Raw genomic sequence first — 17499 nt, forward strand, 5'->3', positions numbered from 1 at the left:
AGTAAAATAATAGCATAATAACCTACAGAATGTAATAATTCCCTATTTTCTTCTCGGGGTGATGTGATAAACAAAATCTTACATTATGCTTATAACTTAAAATTTTTGCCTCTGTTTTAGTGTAAAAAATAACATTAAATTATGAAAATATTTACAAACTATCCTTTAACAGTAAAACATGAATAACCTGAACAAATATAAACAACCTGACATTTCTAAAGAAAATTAAGCACAATTTTAACAATTTTTCTGCTTGTTACTAAGTGTTTAGTGTCTTTGTAGATCCGATCTGTAATGCACATGTAGAAATGATAAGTTGAGGCAGAATGTTGTTAAAATTGCATTTATTTTTCTGAAGAAATTTCCGTTTTTTCAGGTTATTCACATCTTTTTTTTTTTTTTTTTGGATAGTTTATAGAAGTAAGTATTTTCATAATTTAATGGTGTTTTTTTTGCGCTAAAACAAACACAAAAATTTGGAGTTGTCATTATTTATAGGTTATTATGCTATTATTTTACTGGTCCGGCTCACTTGAGATCAAATCGAGCTGAATGTGGCCCCTGAAAGAAAATGAGTTTGACACCCCACTTCTAAAGTGTGTCTGCATTTTTTTACTCACTCCAGACAAGGATGCTAATGTAGTTTACAATGTGCTGATTTTAGTGGCTGACTCTGAATTTTAAAAATCATGCAAAAATGAACCACTTTTGATTCTAACCAGATACAAATTATGAAAAATAACATGACCTTTTATAACATGAAATGCATAATGTGCTCACCCGGATACTGGAAGGTTAAATCCTTTAACATAAGAATGGCTCATGGGACCTTACTTAACTTACCTTACTAAAAAATTATGGTCAGTGGAGAGAGACTAGTAATGTTTTTGATCTTGTTTGAATTACAATTTCATTTACACGTGATGTTTTTCAGTTTAGAAGATAACAGTCTCTGGAGCTTCAACATGATCAGACCTTTTCTTCTCTTTTAATGCTTTTTTTTTTTCACCTCTCAAAGAATGAAGTGAAATCTGCTGAAGTAATGCAGATGAAAGACGCAGTTCTTTGAGTCATTTCACTGACAATTATGTCTAAATAGTGGCACAGTTTAGACAAGATCATAGAATTATTTGTCTCTATCTACTGTTGTTAATATTTTTCCCATGAGGCACAGCAGAATGGATTGAACTTCACCACACCAGTATTCATTCAGAATAATGCATTAATGATGTGTAAATTTCAGAGGGACAAACAGACGTGTCAGACAAAACACCTCAATAATGGTTTGAGTGAGAATCAACGTCTAACATCCCCACATATTTTGGTTTTGTCTTAAAGGAGGTGGTGTTGTACCACTTGTTGGTTGTTAACGTGACTTTGAAGAGATCTGCGTTGTCTGACTATGGATGCACCAGGAAAATACTCCTACCCAGAACCTAGAGGACCAGAAATGTTAGAAAATGCTGAAGTTGTCTGCTTTTTTAATATCTGGTCCATTTGTGTCGTAGTCTGGTGTTGGGAATGCTGCAGATGCTCTTTGTTTTTGAAGGTGCCGTGGATGTTGAAATGATGGGTTTGTAGAATGTGACTGAGGGCAGAAGACGACCCTACCTCCCCCGATCTCATTGTTTTAACGATAAGAAGAACTAATTTTGTACAATTGTCTTTTTTACTTTTTTGGGTCCTTGAATAGATCTGAATAAGGGGCATAAACAGTCTTTTTTTACTCACATGGAATCCCTGCTGACTGTTAATGTTTTGTTTTTTTGTTTTTTTTTAATCTCCCATTGTCTCCTCATTTCTATCTAATGGGAGAGCGAATTTCAGCATATTTATTTCTATTAACTACAAATATCTTTATATTCAGGAGCAAAATGAGTCAGATAGAAGGTTTTCCTTTTTCCTTTTCTCTGTTCATGGCTGTTTCTGTTGTGAATGGGCAGTTACATTATCTGTGATGTGAAATACTTCTGAGTCTTGTTGCATGTCTTTGGTTTCCCTTTACCTAAATGTGAACCTTTTTGTTTTTGATCTTTACTCTGGTCACTGATGACTTCCTACAGGAACACTGGAAGTTGAGTGTGACAAAAGTGACTACGTGGACATGTTTTGCTTCTTTCTAAAGTAGTCAAAATGTCCACTTGATGTTTGATATTTAGGATTAATGAGAAATAATAACACTTTTTAAAATCGTTTTAAAGTTGAACTATTTTTGTTCTAAATACACTGTGTCCTTCTGTCATGCTGAATTAATCTGTTACTGTTAAACTGATACTTTTTTTTTGTACTTTACTGTAAATAACCCTGTTTGTTGGACTAGTCTCCTTGGTGCCTGATCCATTTTGGATTAAATGGTTTTGTTTCCTACAAAATTCCGTTTTGTTTTGTTGTATATTTTTTGTTCTTATGCTGTGTCTAATTGCATGTTTGACATTTAATAACCATCTACAATCGCTGAAAAAATTATTAGACCATCGAAAGTCATCAAAACAATGATTATGCAATCAAGTATTAACTCCTGTGTGTATTATGTGACTAAAACAGACAGAAAAGAAAACATGGAATGCCTAAAAGCACTGTTTTTGTCAGTACAATGCCATAGATATTGATATAAGAACTTAAGTGATTTTGGTTATTATCAAGAAAACCATGGAAAATGGCTAGATATCAGCTCTGAAATTAAACTCTTAGGAGCTATTTTTGTTGTTATCATTATATTTGTCCAAGCAAATGTACCTTTAGTTGTACCAGGCATTAAAATGAACATGAGTGGTCTAATATTTTTTTCCGCGACGGTATATTGTTAAGAAAAAGGGTAGGTATTACATCAATGCAGTGTTGAGGAGAGTTCACTAGAGGGCAGTATCCATCTGCAGAGCCTGGTGCAACTATATCGGTATCTGTGGAAGTGTCTTTGTACCTGCATACTGTACAGTTGCACCCACTGAACAGAAACATCTTTATTTATTTATTTTACCTTTATTTAACCAGGAAGTCCCATTCAGATTAGGACTCTCTTTTGCAAGAGAGACCTGGCCAAGGTAGCAGCCATACAAAGTCCAAACAACATAAAACACATACATGATACACAATGAACAGAAACACACAATAACAACTATTCAACCATAATGGCATCAAGAAAAACAGTAACATTCCTCCTTCACTGCATTCTCCATGATTCCATTATTTCCCATAAATGTAAATATCATGAAGGATTGTCAAACACTTCACATGTACAGTTTGCTTTGACAGTTTTCTCCTTTATGATGGAGCTTCAATCTAAATTTAAATCTAATTTAGATTGATAGTGGCTAATTTTATCAAGTGAATCAGCTGTGATTTTAATGATGCAACTCTATCTCACTTAAAGGGACTCTTTCTCTCCCTCCTCAGGAAGGTCAAAGGTCAGCCAGTGAAGTAACCCCAAAGCTGGTAGGGACTCTGCAGAGTAGGCAGCATTATTCTTCTGATTTGGTCAGCCTCCTATCTATATTATAAAAGCCAAGTGGCCTCTGTGTGTGTGTGTGTGTGTGTGTGTGTGTGTGTGTCTGCTTTATAACTGACAAACTGGACAGAGCTAGACTTTGGCTTTTGGAGTACTTATGTATTCTGGGTCAAGGATCAGACAGGCAGAAACAGCTTATTGATACAACCAATACTTATGGAGTTATTAGTTTCTAAAATTACAATGGGCTTTCGGGCAGCTCACGAACGACTCCATTCAGAGCTGGAAAAGGAGGGGGGGTTGGATCTGTATCAATGGAAACAACAGGAGAACCGGGTCCAGCTGTAATCACATACAAACAAGGTCGGTCTGGTTCTTACTGTGGCCCAGTTCCACACCGCTGGTCCCAGATCAGACCCGGCTTGTTAACGTCCACATCCCTCTCCCCTCTTTCACCGTAACATGGTGACAGACTGTTCTGCGCAGACTCAGATCAGCTGGACCGGAGTTCAGCGGATCCGGAAACAGAATGGCAGTGCGTCACAATAAACCGTCATGTTCAGTCCTGTCTAAAAGGCTATGGTCCACGTCAATTTAGACGTAGTAGTAATTTATTCGGTTGTTAATTGAGGCGGCTGTGGCTCCGGTGGTAGACTGGGTCGCACAATAACCGAAGGGTTGGCAGTTCAAATCCCACTCTGTCCTAGTCAGTCCATTGTGTCCTTGGGCAAGACACTTCACCCTCCCTGCCTCCAGTGCCACCCACACTGGTGTATGAATGTTTGGTGGTGGTCAGAGGGGCCGGAGGCACAAATTGGCAGCCAAGCTTCTGTCAGTCTGCCCCAGGACAACTGTGGCTACAAATGTAGTTTACCACCACCAGAGTGTGAATGTGAGAGCGAATGAATAATGGGTCACTAATGTAAAGCGCTTTGGGTGTCTAGAAAAGCGCTAGATAAATCCAATCCATTACTATTATTAGTAATTACTTTAAACACAAAACTACATATCCATTGTTCCATATACAATGCGACCAAACGGGTTTAGGTTGAAGTTAATACTTATTTTGCCTAACCCTATTTACAATTAAAACAATGTTTCCAAATGAAAACAAACAATACATTTTTCAATGTAATTATTGCTAAGTATACAACAGAAGAGAATACATATTTGATTTAATTCAGGTAAATCATGTCCGTATCTCAACTACCAATATTGATCCTCGCCTTTTAAACAATTATTTTCTTTAGTCAATCCTGAACTCTATATTTTTGAATAATAGTTAATTTTAAAAGTTGTAGTTGTTTTAGACTGTTTGAATTGATCTTCCAGGCCATTCCAAAGATTAACCCTTCTAACAGAAATACATCTACTGTTTTTTATTTGCCCTTGCCTTTGCTTTTTTTTTTTTTTTTTTTAAATGCCGGTTCCTTTGCCAACACAAAACAAAATGGAGGCCATTCTATTTCTTCCTCATCTGTGTGTTAAACCAGTAAGCTTAGCTCGGCTCCACATTTGATCAACTCTACTGCTTCTAGAACGCAGTAGTTTATTTAATACTACACATTTTTAAATCTGATGTTTTTGTTGAAGTAGTAGGACTCGTGTTAACTGAATAAGATGTTAACATGTATTTGACCCAAAAACCTACCTTTTTTTTGTGAAAATGCCAGAATGTCAAGGTGAAATACAAAGTCTATTGTCATTTTGATATTACTACAAATTCTTCATGTTTATTTCTTGAGTGTGGAAATATAGAACTACTGAAACAACTTAAATGGTTAACACTGGTATACAAAATAATGATTATATAATTCACTTATAGCTCTTATTAAGGTGTATTAGTAAAGTTTTGATAGTTTGATGCAGCTCAAAGTCTGATTTTATACTAAATCAAAGCCAAACAAATATTTAAATTACAGTGTTGTGTTTTAACTGCATAGGAACAGCACTGGTCGAAGTTACCAATGACCTTCTAACTGCTTCAGACGAGGGATTTATTTCTATACTGGTCTTATTAAACCTTAGTGCAGCATTCAACCACCACATCCTTCAGTGATTTGAAAAATTGGTTAATATCAAAGGACCCGCATTACTGTGGTTTAAATCCTATCTAATAGACCACTTCCAATTTGTTAATGTTAATAATGAATTTTCTCAGTACACCACAGTTAGTCATGGAGTTCCTCAAGGCTCGGTTCTTGGACCAATACTGTTCACCTTATACATGCTTCCTTTAGGTAACTGAAAAAGGAAGCACTCTATCAACTTTCATTGTTACACTCAAGACACTCAGTTATACTTATCCATGAAACCAATCAGCTAACTAAACTATAGGAGTGCATTAAAGAGATCAAAAAGATGGATAACTAACAACTTTCTGCTGTTGACAAAACTGTAGTCACTGTGCTTGGCCCAAACAATATTAAGGATGCGTTGTTTAGTGAAGTCGTCAACATGGATGGCGTTACCTTGGTGCCCAAAACCACTGTGAGGAATCTAGGCATTATATTTAATCAGGATTTATCATTTAAATCACATTGAAAACAGACTTCTAGGACTGTCTTTTTGTCATCTGTGAAATATTGCTAAAATTTAACACGGAATGATGCTGAAAAATTAATCCATGTTTTTATTACATCCAGTCTAGATTACTGTAATTCACTTTTTTCAGGCTGTCCCAAAAAGTCTTTAAAGACCCTTCAGCTAATCCAGAATGCTGCTGCCCATGTACTGACTAGAACCAGTATCAGAGACCATCCATGTGTCTCCCCCTATTTCCTCTCCCCCAATCTCATCTTCTCTCCACCAGCCCCAGCTGGTCCAGGTAGACGACCATCCTCCAGAGCTGGGGTCTGCTCCAGGCTCTAAATGCAAAGTGTCATGAAAAAACTTTAGTTATGATTTGGCACTATATTAATATCATTTGATTTGAACTGCTCACACAGTTCTCGTTTAGTCATTTCTGTTTTGTCATTTTCAATTTTGACACCACATAACCATGACATCCCAATAAAACATTCACAATCCCTAGGTTAGGCTAAAATTACTCTTTTGCAGATATTGTTGTTATATAATTTAAAGAATTAATGTATAAGAGCTCATATATTATTGATTTGGCAGTGTAAGTTAAAAAAAACAAACATCCATATCTTCTCCTTTAGGTTTAGTTTTTTTGCAGAGAGACTGTAAATATGATGCAAAAAGAAATGTAAATCCAAGCAAACAAGGCATCTAGTTGTTGTGTATGTTATAATTCCAGTGACATTTTCCTAGTTAAATTATTCCATTTCAATTTAATACATCTGAAACTCTCTTGGCATTCAGTGTGAATGGTAAAGTAAGATTTTCATTGTACAGAAAACCTGTTTTTTTTTTTTGTTTTGTTTTACTGTACACATAACCGTAAAAGACTTTGAATCTGTGAATTTTCTGTTGGCTTTGCACTTGAAATAATGCACAGATATCTTATTATAGTGAAGCATCTTAAAAATCAATCAGGACAGCTGATCACTGGGCTCCCTCTGGGTTACATCAGATTAAATGTATATGTTTATTATTCATATTGTGAATATCAAAGCTTTACTTGTTAGTGAAATTTAAGGATGTTTATGATATTATACATCAGTGGTTCCCAACCTTTTTTGGCTCATGACCCCATTTTAACATCACAAATTTTTGGTGACCCCAGACATTCAAAATGGAGACTTTTTTTTTTTTGGCTAAAATTAATTTGTTTTTCATCATGTAATAGTTTGCTATACTATGTTGCAAATAAATGTTAATTTTAGATGAAATTTAGTCTATATAATGTATATTATTATGGACGGAGGCAGAAAAGCCAGGTGTAGATTACTGCACAAAGGGAGAATTTAGTTTTCCTTGGTCAGGATATGTACAGTCAGTCCAACTTGGATTTACAAGGCTGACAATTAATACTGAACAAACAAGAACTCAAACTATGAATTATGAAAGAGCTGCAGCATCTGAAACTGACCACAATTAACATTTGAAAGATAAACAGTACCACAGTGCTTCAGTTTCAGCTTCACAGGTTATGTCTTTCATGTATTGGGATTGTCTTTCAACTCACCATATAGTTTTTATTTGTAATTTTGTTTTTAATCAATTATTAGAAATTTCAGGCGACTCCATTTGAATTCCAGGCGACCCCATGTGGGGTCCCGACCCCAAGGTTGAAAAACACTGTTATACACGATGCAGAAAATGTTTCAAATCATAGTTCGAACACTGTTGCATTTCAGACAAAAGCATCTGGTCTATCCTTCAAGAAATCAATTCAGACGCGTCTGCTGTAAATAAAAGCCCCCATCACCTCTCTGCCCACCCCAACCTCAAAAAGCTATTATGTCCCCAGAAATAAGGGGTCCACCCCCCTGGACATGTCAACATCTCGTCCCTTCCTTTGTTGCAGATTATCGTCGAATGAGTCATTCAATTCAGCTGCACAAAGGAAGCAGCCGGGCTCTGCCTGTGGCCAATTTGTTTTCCATCACTTTTGAAGAGCGCCTGGTTAAATTAACCCGTCACACCGAGTCTGCTGGGAGAAAACAAAGTGAGGCCAAGAGCAATAATCATTCATGTATGGCAGTAAATAAGAAGCCCAGTAAACTGTGCCCTCCAGTTGCTGATTGTCCTACAGTGAATAACCACTAAATCAAATCTGTTACCAGAGAAATGTAATTATAAGGTGATCGTTGTCAGTTTAATGTCATGTAAACATAGATATGAAACAGAGATATGAATTAGATTGAACCAGTACTGACAAAGATCCTAGAGACTGTTAAACCAAAAAAGAGAAAAAAAGCCCATGAACACCTGAACCTGCAGCAACTGGCACTGTGTCAAACGTGTGAAAGGTTAATCCAAATATTATTCATTGATCATGTAGATATAGTTTTTATAGTTTCAGTCGATAATTTGTAACTTGAGGAATGTGTTACAGTAGGTGGACAATATAAGCCAAAAGAAAACGTCAGTTTGGGGTTACAGTTTTGTCTGTGATGAATTGCTTTGCTTACAAAAGTCACAACTAAATAAGGAATAACACTGCAAGTTAGAAAGTTATTCTTAGAAAGCAAACTAAAAAGGAAGTAGCTTTAGGTTTTGGTCCTTTAAGAGTTCACGACATCCCTGATGATTCAGATTTTTTCTTCTCTTTTTTTTCTTGGTAATATGGCAATCACAAAAGCTGTAGCTGGCGTTTCTGTGGAGATTTAAGAAAAATCTCAGCCAGGCTCCATTTGAATTTCAAAGCGTTGCCAGTGAATTCATAATAGACTTCTGAGTAAGCTCTGTGGCAGCTTATGGCATTCCAGTTATGCCAGTCTCACCCCTCCCTCCCTCCCTCCCTCCCTTTTCTTCTTAAACCAAGTTCCTTCAGCCCGGTGTGCTGGTTTGGCACTGAGCCACTGCAAAAAATATTATCACATCTAACACACATGTATTATTGTGGCAATGAAACGAGATGATGGCAGACTCCCCAGCTTTTTATTTCCTTTCACTGTTTCTTTTTTTTTCCTGCCCTCATATTTTCTCTGGAGCTTCCCGGTCGGATGCTTCAGAGTAATCACGATTTCCTCTCCTCCTCCTCTTCTTCTTCTTCTTCTTCTCTCCCTCCCTCCTCCCTCCCTCCCTCTCTATTTCTCTCTCCTCTCATCATGTCCATGCCTCGGGCCCTTTCCTTCCCCAAGGGAGGAGAGCGCTCGTGGGCAAGAGACATAGACGGAAAAGAGGGAGAGAGGGGAAGAGAGAGAGAAAAAGGCTGCCGTCACTGGAGGTGGCGGCTCCTGCTACTGCTGTCACTGAATAGATGTGAGTTCACTCTGGGTGCTGGTGTGTGTGTTGTGTTACCGGGGGGTGGGTGGGAGGGTGGTGTGGGGGGTGAGGGGGTGGTGTGGGAGGAGTCTCGATGCTGTTATTTGTAAAAGCTTTTGATGGATGATTGCTGTGTGTGTGTGTGAGGGAGATAGAGGGAGTGAGGGAGTCCCCCCCTTCCTTTTTTTCTAGTGGCTCACTGTTCAGTGCACAATGACTCAATGAAAAGTGGAGGGGAGAGGCAGGCACACTGTACGGCTGCATGAGAGGGAAGGAGAGAGAGAACACACAGGAGAGTAGAAGAAGGGAAGCCAATTGATTGGAGCACTAAAGCTGGGGACAAGAAGAAGAAGTGGATATACTTATCTTTTTTCCCCCTCTCTCTTATTCTCTGAAAGGCCACTCCAGGATCAAGTGGCAGCCTTTCAGTCCAAGCTGAACTTCACCTGACTCCACAAGCATTTTACTCACTGTACTTGCAAAGATTTTTTTCCCACTTTTAGGAGGAGGAAGTGCTGGTGGTGATTGTTGGTTGTTGTTGGTGGTGGTCAGTCCCCCCCCAAGGAGAAGACAGGAAAAAAGAAAAGATTGGATCTGCTGGCTCTTTTCTGCAGTGTTGTGGAGAGCAGGATGCCCGCTGGGAGAAGTGGGGAAGGCTGGAGGATGGAGGCGGTGGCGGCCCCGGGTCGGGCTCTGCAGACCAGCCTGCGGATGATGCTGATGTGGGGTGTCCTGGTGCTGGCGGTAGGACGAGGAGGTGTGGAGGGGTGCCCCACTCACTGCAGCTGTCTGGGGAACATGGTGGACTGTCATGGCCTGGGGATCCACGCTGTACCCAAAAACATCCCCAGAGGAACTGAGAGGCTGTGAGTATACTCTGATACAGTCACCATGCATATCTGCACTGGAGAACACTGGGGCCATTCTACTGAACTGCTGAACTACAAGGGAAAAGTCACAAGTCTGCAAATGTTTGCTGGGATCATCAAAATAAGAGTTAAAACTGTAGTGAGTTTATTATTTATATATGATCATATTAATGGCAGGTAGCTGCCCTGAATCATAACCACATATTTGGTTTTTTTTTGCATGTTCTAACAATATTAAAAAGACTGATTTAATATTTGATTTTTCTTTTTGAAAGTGTAGTTAGTAAATCATCAAGCTCAAAGTAAAAAAATATCCTGTATTTAGATTTCAGCCAAAAAAAAATCAGCAGTTCTAAGATGGCATTTCACATTTATCTGTTATATAAAATTTTGTTCTGTGACCTTATATGGTTGAGTTTGTCACCATAGAACATGTCATAAAGAGCTGCAAAGGTTATTTTTCAGTTTTTTATAATGAAGTTTTCTTGCATAAAAAGTGGGAATAAATAACAAAAACAAAATAAACAAAAAAAAATTCAACCTTTTTCTACATCGGCTGTTGAACAAATTCTTCTTTGAAACATCAATAGTTGCTCCGTATATACGTACACATTTACTGCACCCCTTGTTATGTCTGAAACTATGTAAGTTTGAGCCGATCATAACCACACCTCTACATTTTTGTTCGGTAAATCTGGCTGCATCCCTCTGTCAGAAAACTGCATGCTGAGTCGACACATCCCATAATAAAGGAAATGTGCTCAAAAGTCTGAAAATCAATGCGTAGCTTTAACGAACATCACTACCAAAAACCTGTTTTTTTGCAAATATGCAAACTTTTGGATGTTATTGTGGAAAATACTGTTTTAGAGTGTGCATAACTGTTCACAACTATACTGGTTAATCACATGTTCACCAGCATCTTTGCAATAGAAGACTAGTACTGGTCTTGGAGCCATGAGAGGGATGCAGGTTTTCTTTTTTATCATGAAAATGATAAATGGTATTTCGATATAGTTTACTGTGATTTCAAATATTTCTTATGTTTCACTTGATAAGGATATTAGTAAAGACTTTAGCTTTGTACACTGTTTTTGTTGTTATAGGACATTTTGCTAGAATGTTTCATGTACATCTTTGAGAACCTTATGATCACAGATACAGTAAGGTCAAAAGAATCCTCCAAAGATCTCTTTCTCAGAGCAGTGCATAACCTAGAATAAGGGTACGTAGAAGGATGAAAAACTTGCACATGTTTGTATTGTTCAAACAGTAAGACCTGTGAGATCAGAGCAGTTCATGAGTGACGAGGTGCTGCTGTAGATCTGTTCAGTGTGAGTCTCACTTTACTGCTCTGCACCAGTTCCAACTTCTGCAGTAGCTGCTTTTGGTCATTATCTGTGGCCATATCTGGTGTGTTGTATGTGTCACTGAGCTTTGCTGCTCTTTTGCTCATCCACTTACAGAGTCCTTATGCTGTTGCATATTTTCATTCAAACTAGAAAACCTTATATCCTCTTCTTCCCTTTCCAAGCTTCATTCTCATCCTATTTTTGTTGTATCCTGTTTCAGCTTATACACAATATCTGAACAAGGTTAAGAAAAGTGTAATATAATCTCATTTTATTTGTGTGCATGGTCTCTTTTTAGCTGCATCTATTCCTGTGAGGCGAGTTTATTTTAAAAGGAAAACATTACATAGGGAACAAATCAGATTTCATATAATTAATTGGAGATGGACTCTTATGTTCCAGTGATCTTTGCATGGATTTTAGTTGAATACTCTCTCTATGATTAGAAGACATAGAAATATTAAACAGGGTCCAAAAACACCAAATTATTCCATGTAAAAGTAGAATATAGCCATTAGCTTTTAGTCCAAATCCTCTGTGCTGTGGCTGCAGTGCAGTCTGTTCTGCCCATAATACTGGAGTCTTTAACTCCTCTCAGTCTCATTGTGTGTTTATTGATCGTTGGTGCAAAACTTGGGCTGTAAGAAGAGGCTCTGGCTGTTTAATTAGAAAGAACTGTCACAATAAAACTCTGCTCATCCTGATGGAAATATGAAATAGTTAGCTGTGTATTTTGCTAGTTCACAAAAGCTAAATGTGCTGCAGCTCTAAAAACTATTTAATAGAGTCAAAAAGTCATGACTTTTTCTTGAGAATTCCTTAAAAATGTTGCGTATCAGACTTCAAACTGATCTCTGCTGCAATTAATGATAGAATTATCTGTTTTCAGTTGCTACTGCAGTAAGTAGCGTTAATGCTGTCAATCTTCACATACTTTCTATGTTTGATTTTTTTAAACTTAAATTTGCTTGCAGAAGGGCAAGCATATTGGTCAGTTCATATTTCTGTCTGTTTGTATGTGCTCTAGTGGTCCCATTTCAAGCATTATTGATATCAAATCATGACCAAATGATTGTCCAAATTCTCTAGTCGACCTGATTATTTTTTGTCAATATTAGGCCAAAGTACAGCAGAGATACAGGCCAAAGTTTAAAAATGGATATATCGCAATAACTTCAGTCAAAATCCTTGTATTGACTTCAAACCAAAGCCAAATTGTGCATTTTTCCATTCTGCATTTGATGGTATTTATCATGATGTCATAATGGTCATGCCCTCATTAGAGCCCCCCCCGGGTAAATATCAGAAGGGTCAATAAACTCCGCTTTCTGAAATTTCAAGTGGCTCTAATATCGCCAATATTGATCTGATCATACCAAAATTGGACAAGCAACATTTCTGTGCAAGTCCCTTCTCATATGCCAGATTTCGCAGCTCTAGGTTACGTGACTTCTGGTTTCTATGGTAATGTATATACAATTTGTTTATTGTTAATATCTTCTGTTTGTTGTAGTGATTTCAAACTAATGCCAAATTATTGGTAATTCTATTCTCTATCCATTACCTACCTCATTTGTCATGCATGCTTATAGATTTTGAGCTACTGGCATCTAAAGCGACCAGGGTTCAAGCGCCTAATTAGCATATTCAGAAAACGACTTCTATCTTGAAAACTAAGACGGATATTAACTAACTTTGTATTATTGACTTATAGGAAGTCGGATATGGTCTTTCATTTGGTACCAATTTTGTTTACCTTCAATGACATTGAAAGGTCAAACTCAAGGTCATGATTTTCAAAATTCCCAATTTTTGACTTTAACTCCCTCAATTTTGCAGATAGAGAAAAACGACTATTATCAGGTTATAAAGAATGAAAATATAGGCTATAATTCTGTTTCAAAGGCCTCGGACTAGATCACTCCCTATGGCAGTTTCATTTTATTATTATTAGGTTTTGTTTGTTATTTTTATAAATGTCAAAGAATGCGTTTGGATTGGATGATTTTATGAAACATCTGCTGTGTACCACTCTGGGATGCAAGCGACAAAAACAAGTCTCTCCTTTAAAAATTAAGAATAGTGATAAAATACAAAATAATAAAACATCTTCTATGTTTTATAAGTGAATTACAGTAATACCCAAAAGACCAGGCTACAGCCTTATGTCAGTGAATAAATCTGTTTTCATTTGATCACACAATGTGTATACTGCACATTATTCTATTTGGTGTTATAGTGATGTTTTATGTTCATTTTGGTGTTTTTTCACCAAATTCTCAAATTTCTAAATCCAATTTTTGTCAAAGGGACACGTTAATCAGTTTGTCTGATTAATCTGTTAATCAGTTTTGCAAATTAACCTATGCTGATGAGATGTTTTATAAACTAACACATATAAATTAACACTGATACCTCGACTCTTACAGTCACTTATGGAAAATATCAGGCTTGTCAAACACAACTACTGACTTACAATGATAGCTCATCTTAGTTTCTTACAGTTTTTTTGATGTTAATTTTGTGTTTTTTTTTTAATTCAGGGATTTATTACTTAAACTTAGATGCTCAATTTAGCAGTTTCCTGTTTGTAATAATTTGAAGCATAGTTAATTTCTGACAGTATCACATTTTTAGGGGGGATGATTAATCAGCTGTCGGCTTTTTCTTGCTTGAACTGTTATTATATGTGCGTCTTTCCAAAATTCATACTTTTTGCAATGTGGGTTTTAATAAAGTTAGAAGTAATGAACACTTTCGCGTTAAATTAAAGAATTCAAGTCTTGATGATCGACTTTGTAAAAACTGTGTTAAAATAATACATATAACCTAAGAATAGAGGTACACGTACACATTTCAGTGAGTTCTGTATGTACATATTTGAAGCACTTTATTTGTGTTTTTCCCCTCTAAGTGTGTGTCCTGTATATGCTTTACAGAGCTCTCAGTGCAGGCTGAACATGTATGTGTTTGTACATAGTGTGTGTGTGTTTATTTCAGGTTCTAGAGTGCCTGTGTGTGAATAATTGATGATTGTCAGGGGTGCCAGCAGAGAAACCTTATCCCTGCTTCTCTCTGGTTTACTGTAGCGTGGAGGATGTTTTCCCCTCTGAGGCTGATAGCTTTGTGATCGGGGATGAGGGCTTGGGGCTCCCGGTCAAAGAGAAATGGCCTGGAAAAAACTGTGAGCTTGCAGACCCACTTGCCCATTTGTCTTTTTACATCACTGAGATGACAAATGTTACTCTATTGAACAGTGTTGTGCTCCACAGAACAAGAGAGAGCTGAAAATGACAGAGTAACTGGAAAAAATTGACCTCAGTATTTACAGTTTTTCTGCTCAAACCAAAAGTTGCTGTTCAGTATTAATACTTGGTCATAAACTTTGACATTTGAAGTGATGCAGTACCTGATCCAAGCTCTATGCTACAAACATGTGGGATGTGGAACAAAAATTTGCTGCAGACACAGTATTTTTTTTTTTATTTATTCATTCATTACCTCCGCCAAGGAGGTTATGTTTTTGCCAGGGTTTGTTTGTCTGTTTGTTTGTTTGTTTGTTTGTTTGTCTGTCTGTTAGTGTGCAACATAACTCAAAAAGCCATGGACAGATTTGGATGAAATTTTCAGGGTTTGTTGGAAATGGGATAAGGAAGAAATGATTAAATTTTGGTGGTGATGGGGGGGGGGGCACTGATCAGCCTTGGCGGAGGTCTGCGCTCTCCGAGTGCTTCTAGTTTATTTATTTATTTATCTTTTTTTTTTTTTTTAGCAATGTAACAGTACATACAAAAGAATGGAATTACAGTACATTCATTATACTTTGCCTTTTATATCATTTTTCCCCCCATGCCCAAACCAACCACAAGGCCCTCTGAGAATGGGCAACAGCAGGACTAAGAACATTATAACATCGTCTCTGAGCAGTAGAAAAAATATACAGGGTGGGGAAGCAAAATTTACAATATTTTGAGGCAGGGATTGAAAGACAGTGTATGACCAATTAGTTTATTGAAAGTCATGAGAATTTATTTGCCACAAGAAAATTGACATAATAGAAAATGTTTTTATTCTATGTGTCCTCCTTCTTTCTCAATAACTGCCTTCACACGCTTCCTGAAACTTGCACAAGTGTTCCTCAAATATTCGGGTGACAACTTCTCCCATTCTTCTTTAATAGTATCTTCCAGACTTTCTCGTAATAGTTTTGCTCATAGTCATTCTCTTCTTTACATTATAAACAGTCTTTATGGACACTCCAACTATTTTTGAAATCTCCTTTGGTGTGACGAGTGCATTCAGCAAATCACACACTCTTTGACGTTTGCTTTCCTGATTACTCATATGGGCAAAAGTTTCTGAAAAGGTATGGATAATAGTGTTAGGTATGATTATGACATCAATATATGTTTGGTTTCAAAACAATTGATGTAGTGCCTGCTGAGAAAAAACAACTAAATGTTCATTGTAAATTTTGCTTCCCCACCCTGTATATATACAAAAATATTAACTGAGCCAACAGAAACAGAAGAGAATAAAAATAAATTAATTAATTAATAAAAATAATGATAATAATTATTAAAAAAAAAAAAAAAGACATAGCTTGTAGATACATGTGCCTACTTTAAAATATTCGGCATTACATAGATGTATCAAACATGACAATAATTGGTAGACAGAATGAATTAAGACAAACAACACCTAAACAATCACAAAATAGAGAATAGGGTGGAGGTGCGAGCGATCAGTCTGAAGGCGTAGGCACAGTATTTTGTTTCTGACGAGTGTGTTGTAGTGGATGACAATTTTTGCCGTCTCTCACCAGCTTTAACAGGGTTTAATGATGTGCTCTGTGACGCTCTACAGATATGGGTTTTCCTCATATTTTTTATTCTGGAGGTCTTGTTCAGGCCTTTCTGTCAGCCCACCTTTGCTTCTCATACAGGTGGTGAAATTATAATCAGTCAGAGGCTACGATTCTCATGGTAGGAACCAGCAGCTGCTATTGCATAGACACTATTTCTTCATCTTGATCTTGATCAGAATCAAAATCCTCATTTAAATAGGGCAGTCTCCAAGACTTTGCATCTGTTGTCATTCGTGCAGGTAATCTTAGTTGATCACTCATGACACGCAAATCAATAGCATACCTATTTTTTTTAGCAAATTTGCGCCCGTTATTTGTAATCAATCTATAACCTCATGCTCCTGTTGAGTTTTCTTGAATCACAACAAAAAATCTTCGACTAAATAGCGACATGTTTTTACACAAATAACATCAGTGATTCTGAGAACAGTCTACAGAGCACTTTTCTTGAGAAGTAATTCCTAAATGAACTGTTTGCAGTGAAGTACATGTAGTATTATAGCCTGGGGTGCCGATAAGAGGCCCAGTGTTTGTGGGGGGCCCATAGAGCAGTGCAGGGGGCCCAGTGGGTACAGAAGTTGTTAAAATTTCATGGAAAATCCGCTGTAGAAGTTGGGAGTAGAACGGTGAAAGGATTTAAAGTTTCGGTTTTGTTTTCAGGCTAGTGTAAGTGACATTATTAATAGACCGCATCCACATACATACATACATACATACATACATATATACATACAGGGGTTGGACAAAATAATGGAAACACCTTCACCTCAAGATGATTATGCCCCAATCCATACAGCTAGAATTGTTAAAGAATGGCATGAGGAACATTCTAATGAAGTTGAGCATCTCGTATGGCCGGCACAGTCCCCAGACCTCAACATTATTGAGCATTTATGGTCAGTTTTAGAGATTCAAGTAAGACGTCGATTTCCACCGCCATCGTCTCTAAAAGAGTTGGAGGGTATTCTAACTGAAGAATGGTTTAAAATTCCTTTGGAAACAATTCACAAGTTGTATGAATCAATACCTCGGAGAATTGAGGCTGTAATTGCCGCAAAAGGCGGACCTACACCATATTAAATTATATTTTGTTGATTTTTTAAGGTGTTTCCATTATTTTGTCCAACC

The 17499-nt window shown here is 37.1% G+C and overlaps 1 protein-coding gene across 2 annotated transcripts in view; it reads left to right on the forward strand.

The window, feature by feature from the left end:
• The first annotated feature begins 9534 nt into the window (after positions 1–9534).
• slit1b (slit homolog 1b (Drosophila)) overlaps positions 9535–17499 on the forward strand; it is a 170397-nt gene continuing 162432 nt past the window's right edge. For both annotated transcript variants that reach the window (XM_030132448.1, XM_030132458.1), the window contains exon 1: positions 9535–10149. In XM_030132448.1, the coding sequence (XP_029988308.1) occupies positions 9914–10149 (236 nt within the window). In that variant the 5' untranslated portion in view covers positions 9535–9913. The remainder of the gene's footprint in view (positions 10150–17499) is intronic.

This window comes from Sphaeramia orbicularis, chromosome 1 (assembly GCF_902148855.1).
Source record: "Sphaeramia orbicularis chromosome 1, fSphaOr1.1, whole genome shotgun sequence".
Lineage (NCBI taxonomy): Eukaryota > Metazoa > Chordata > Actinopteri > Kurtiformes > Apogonidae > Sphaeramia > Sphaeramia orbicularis.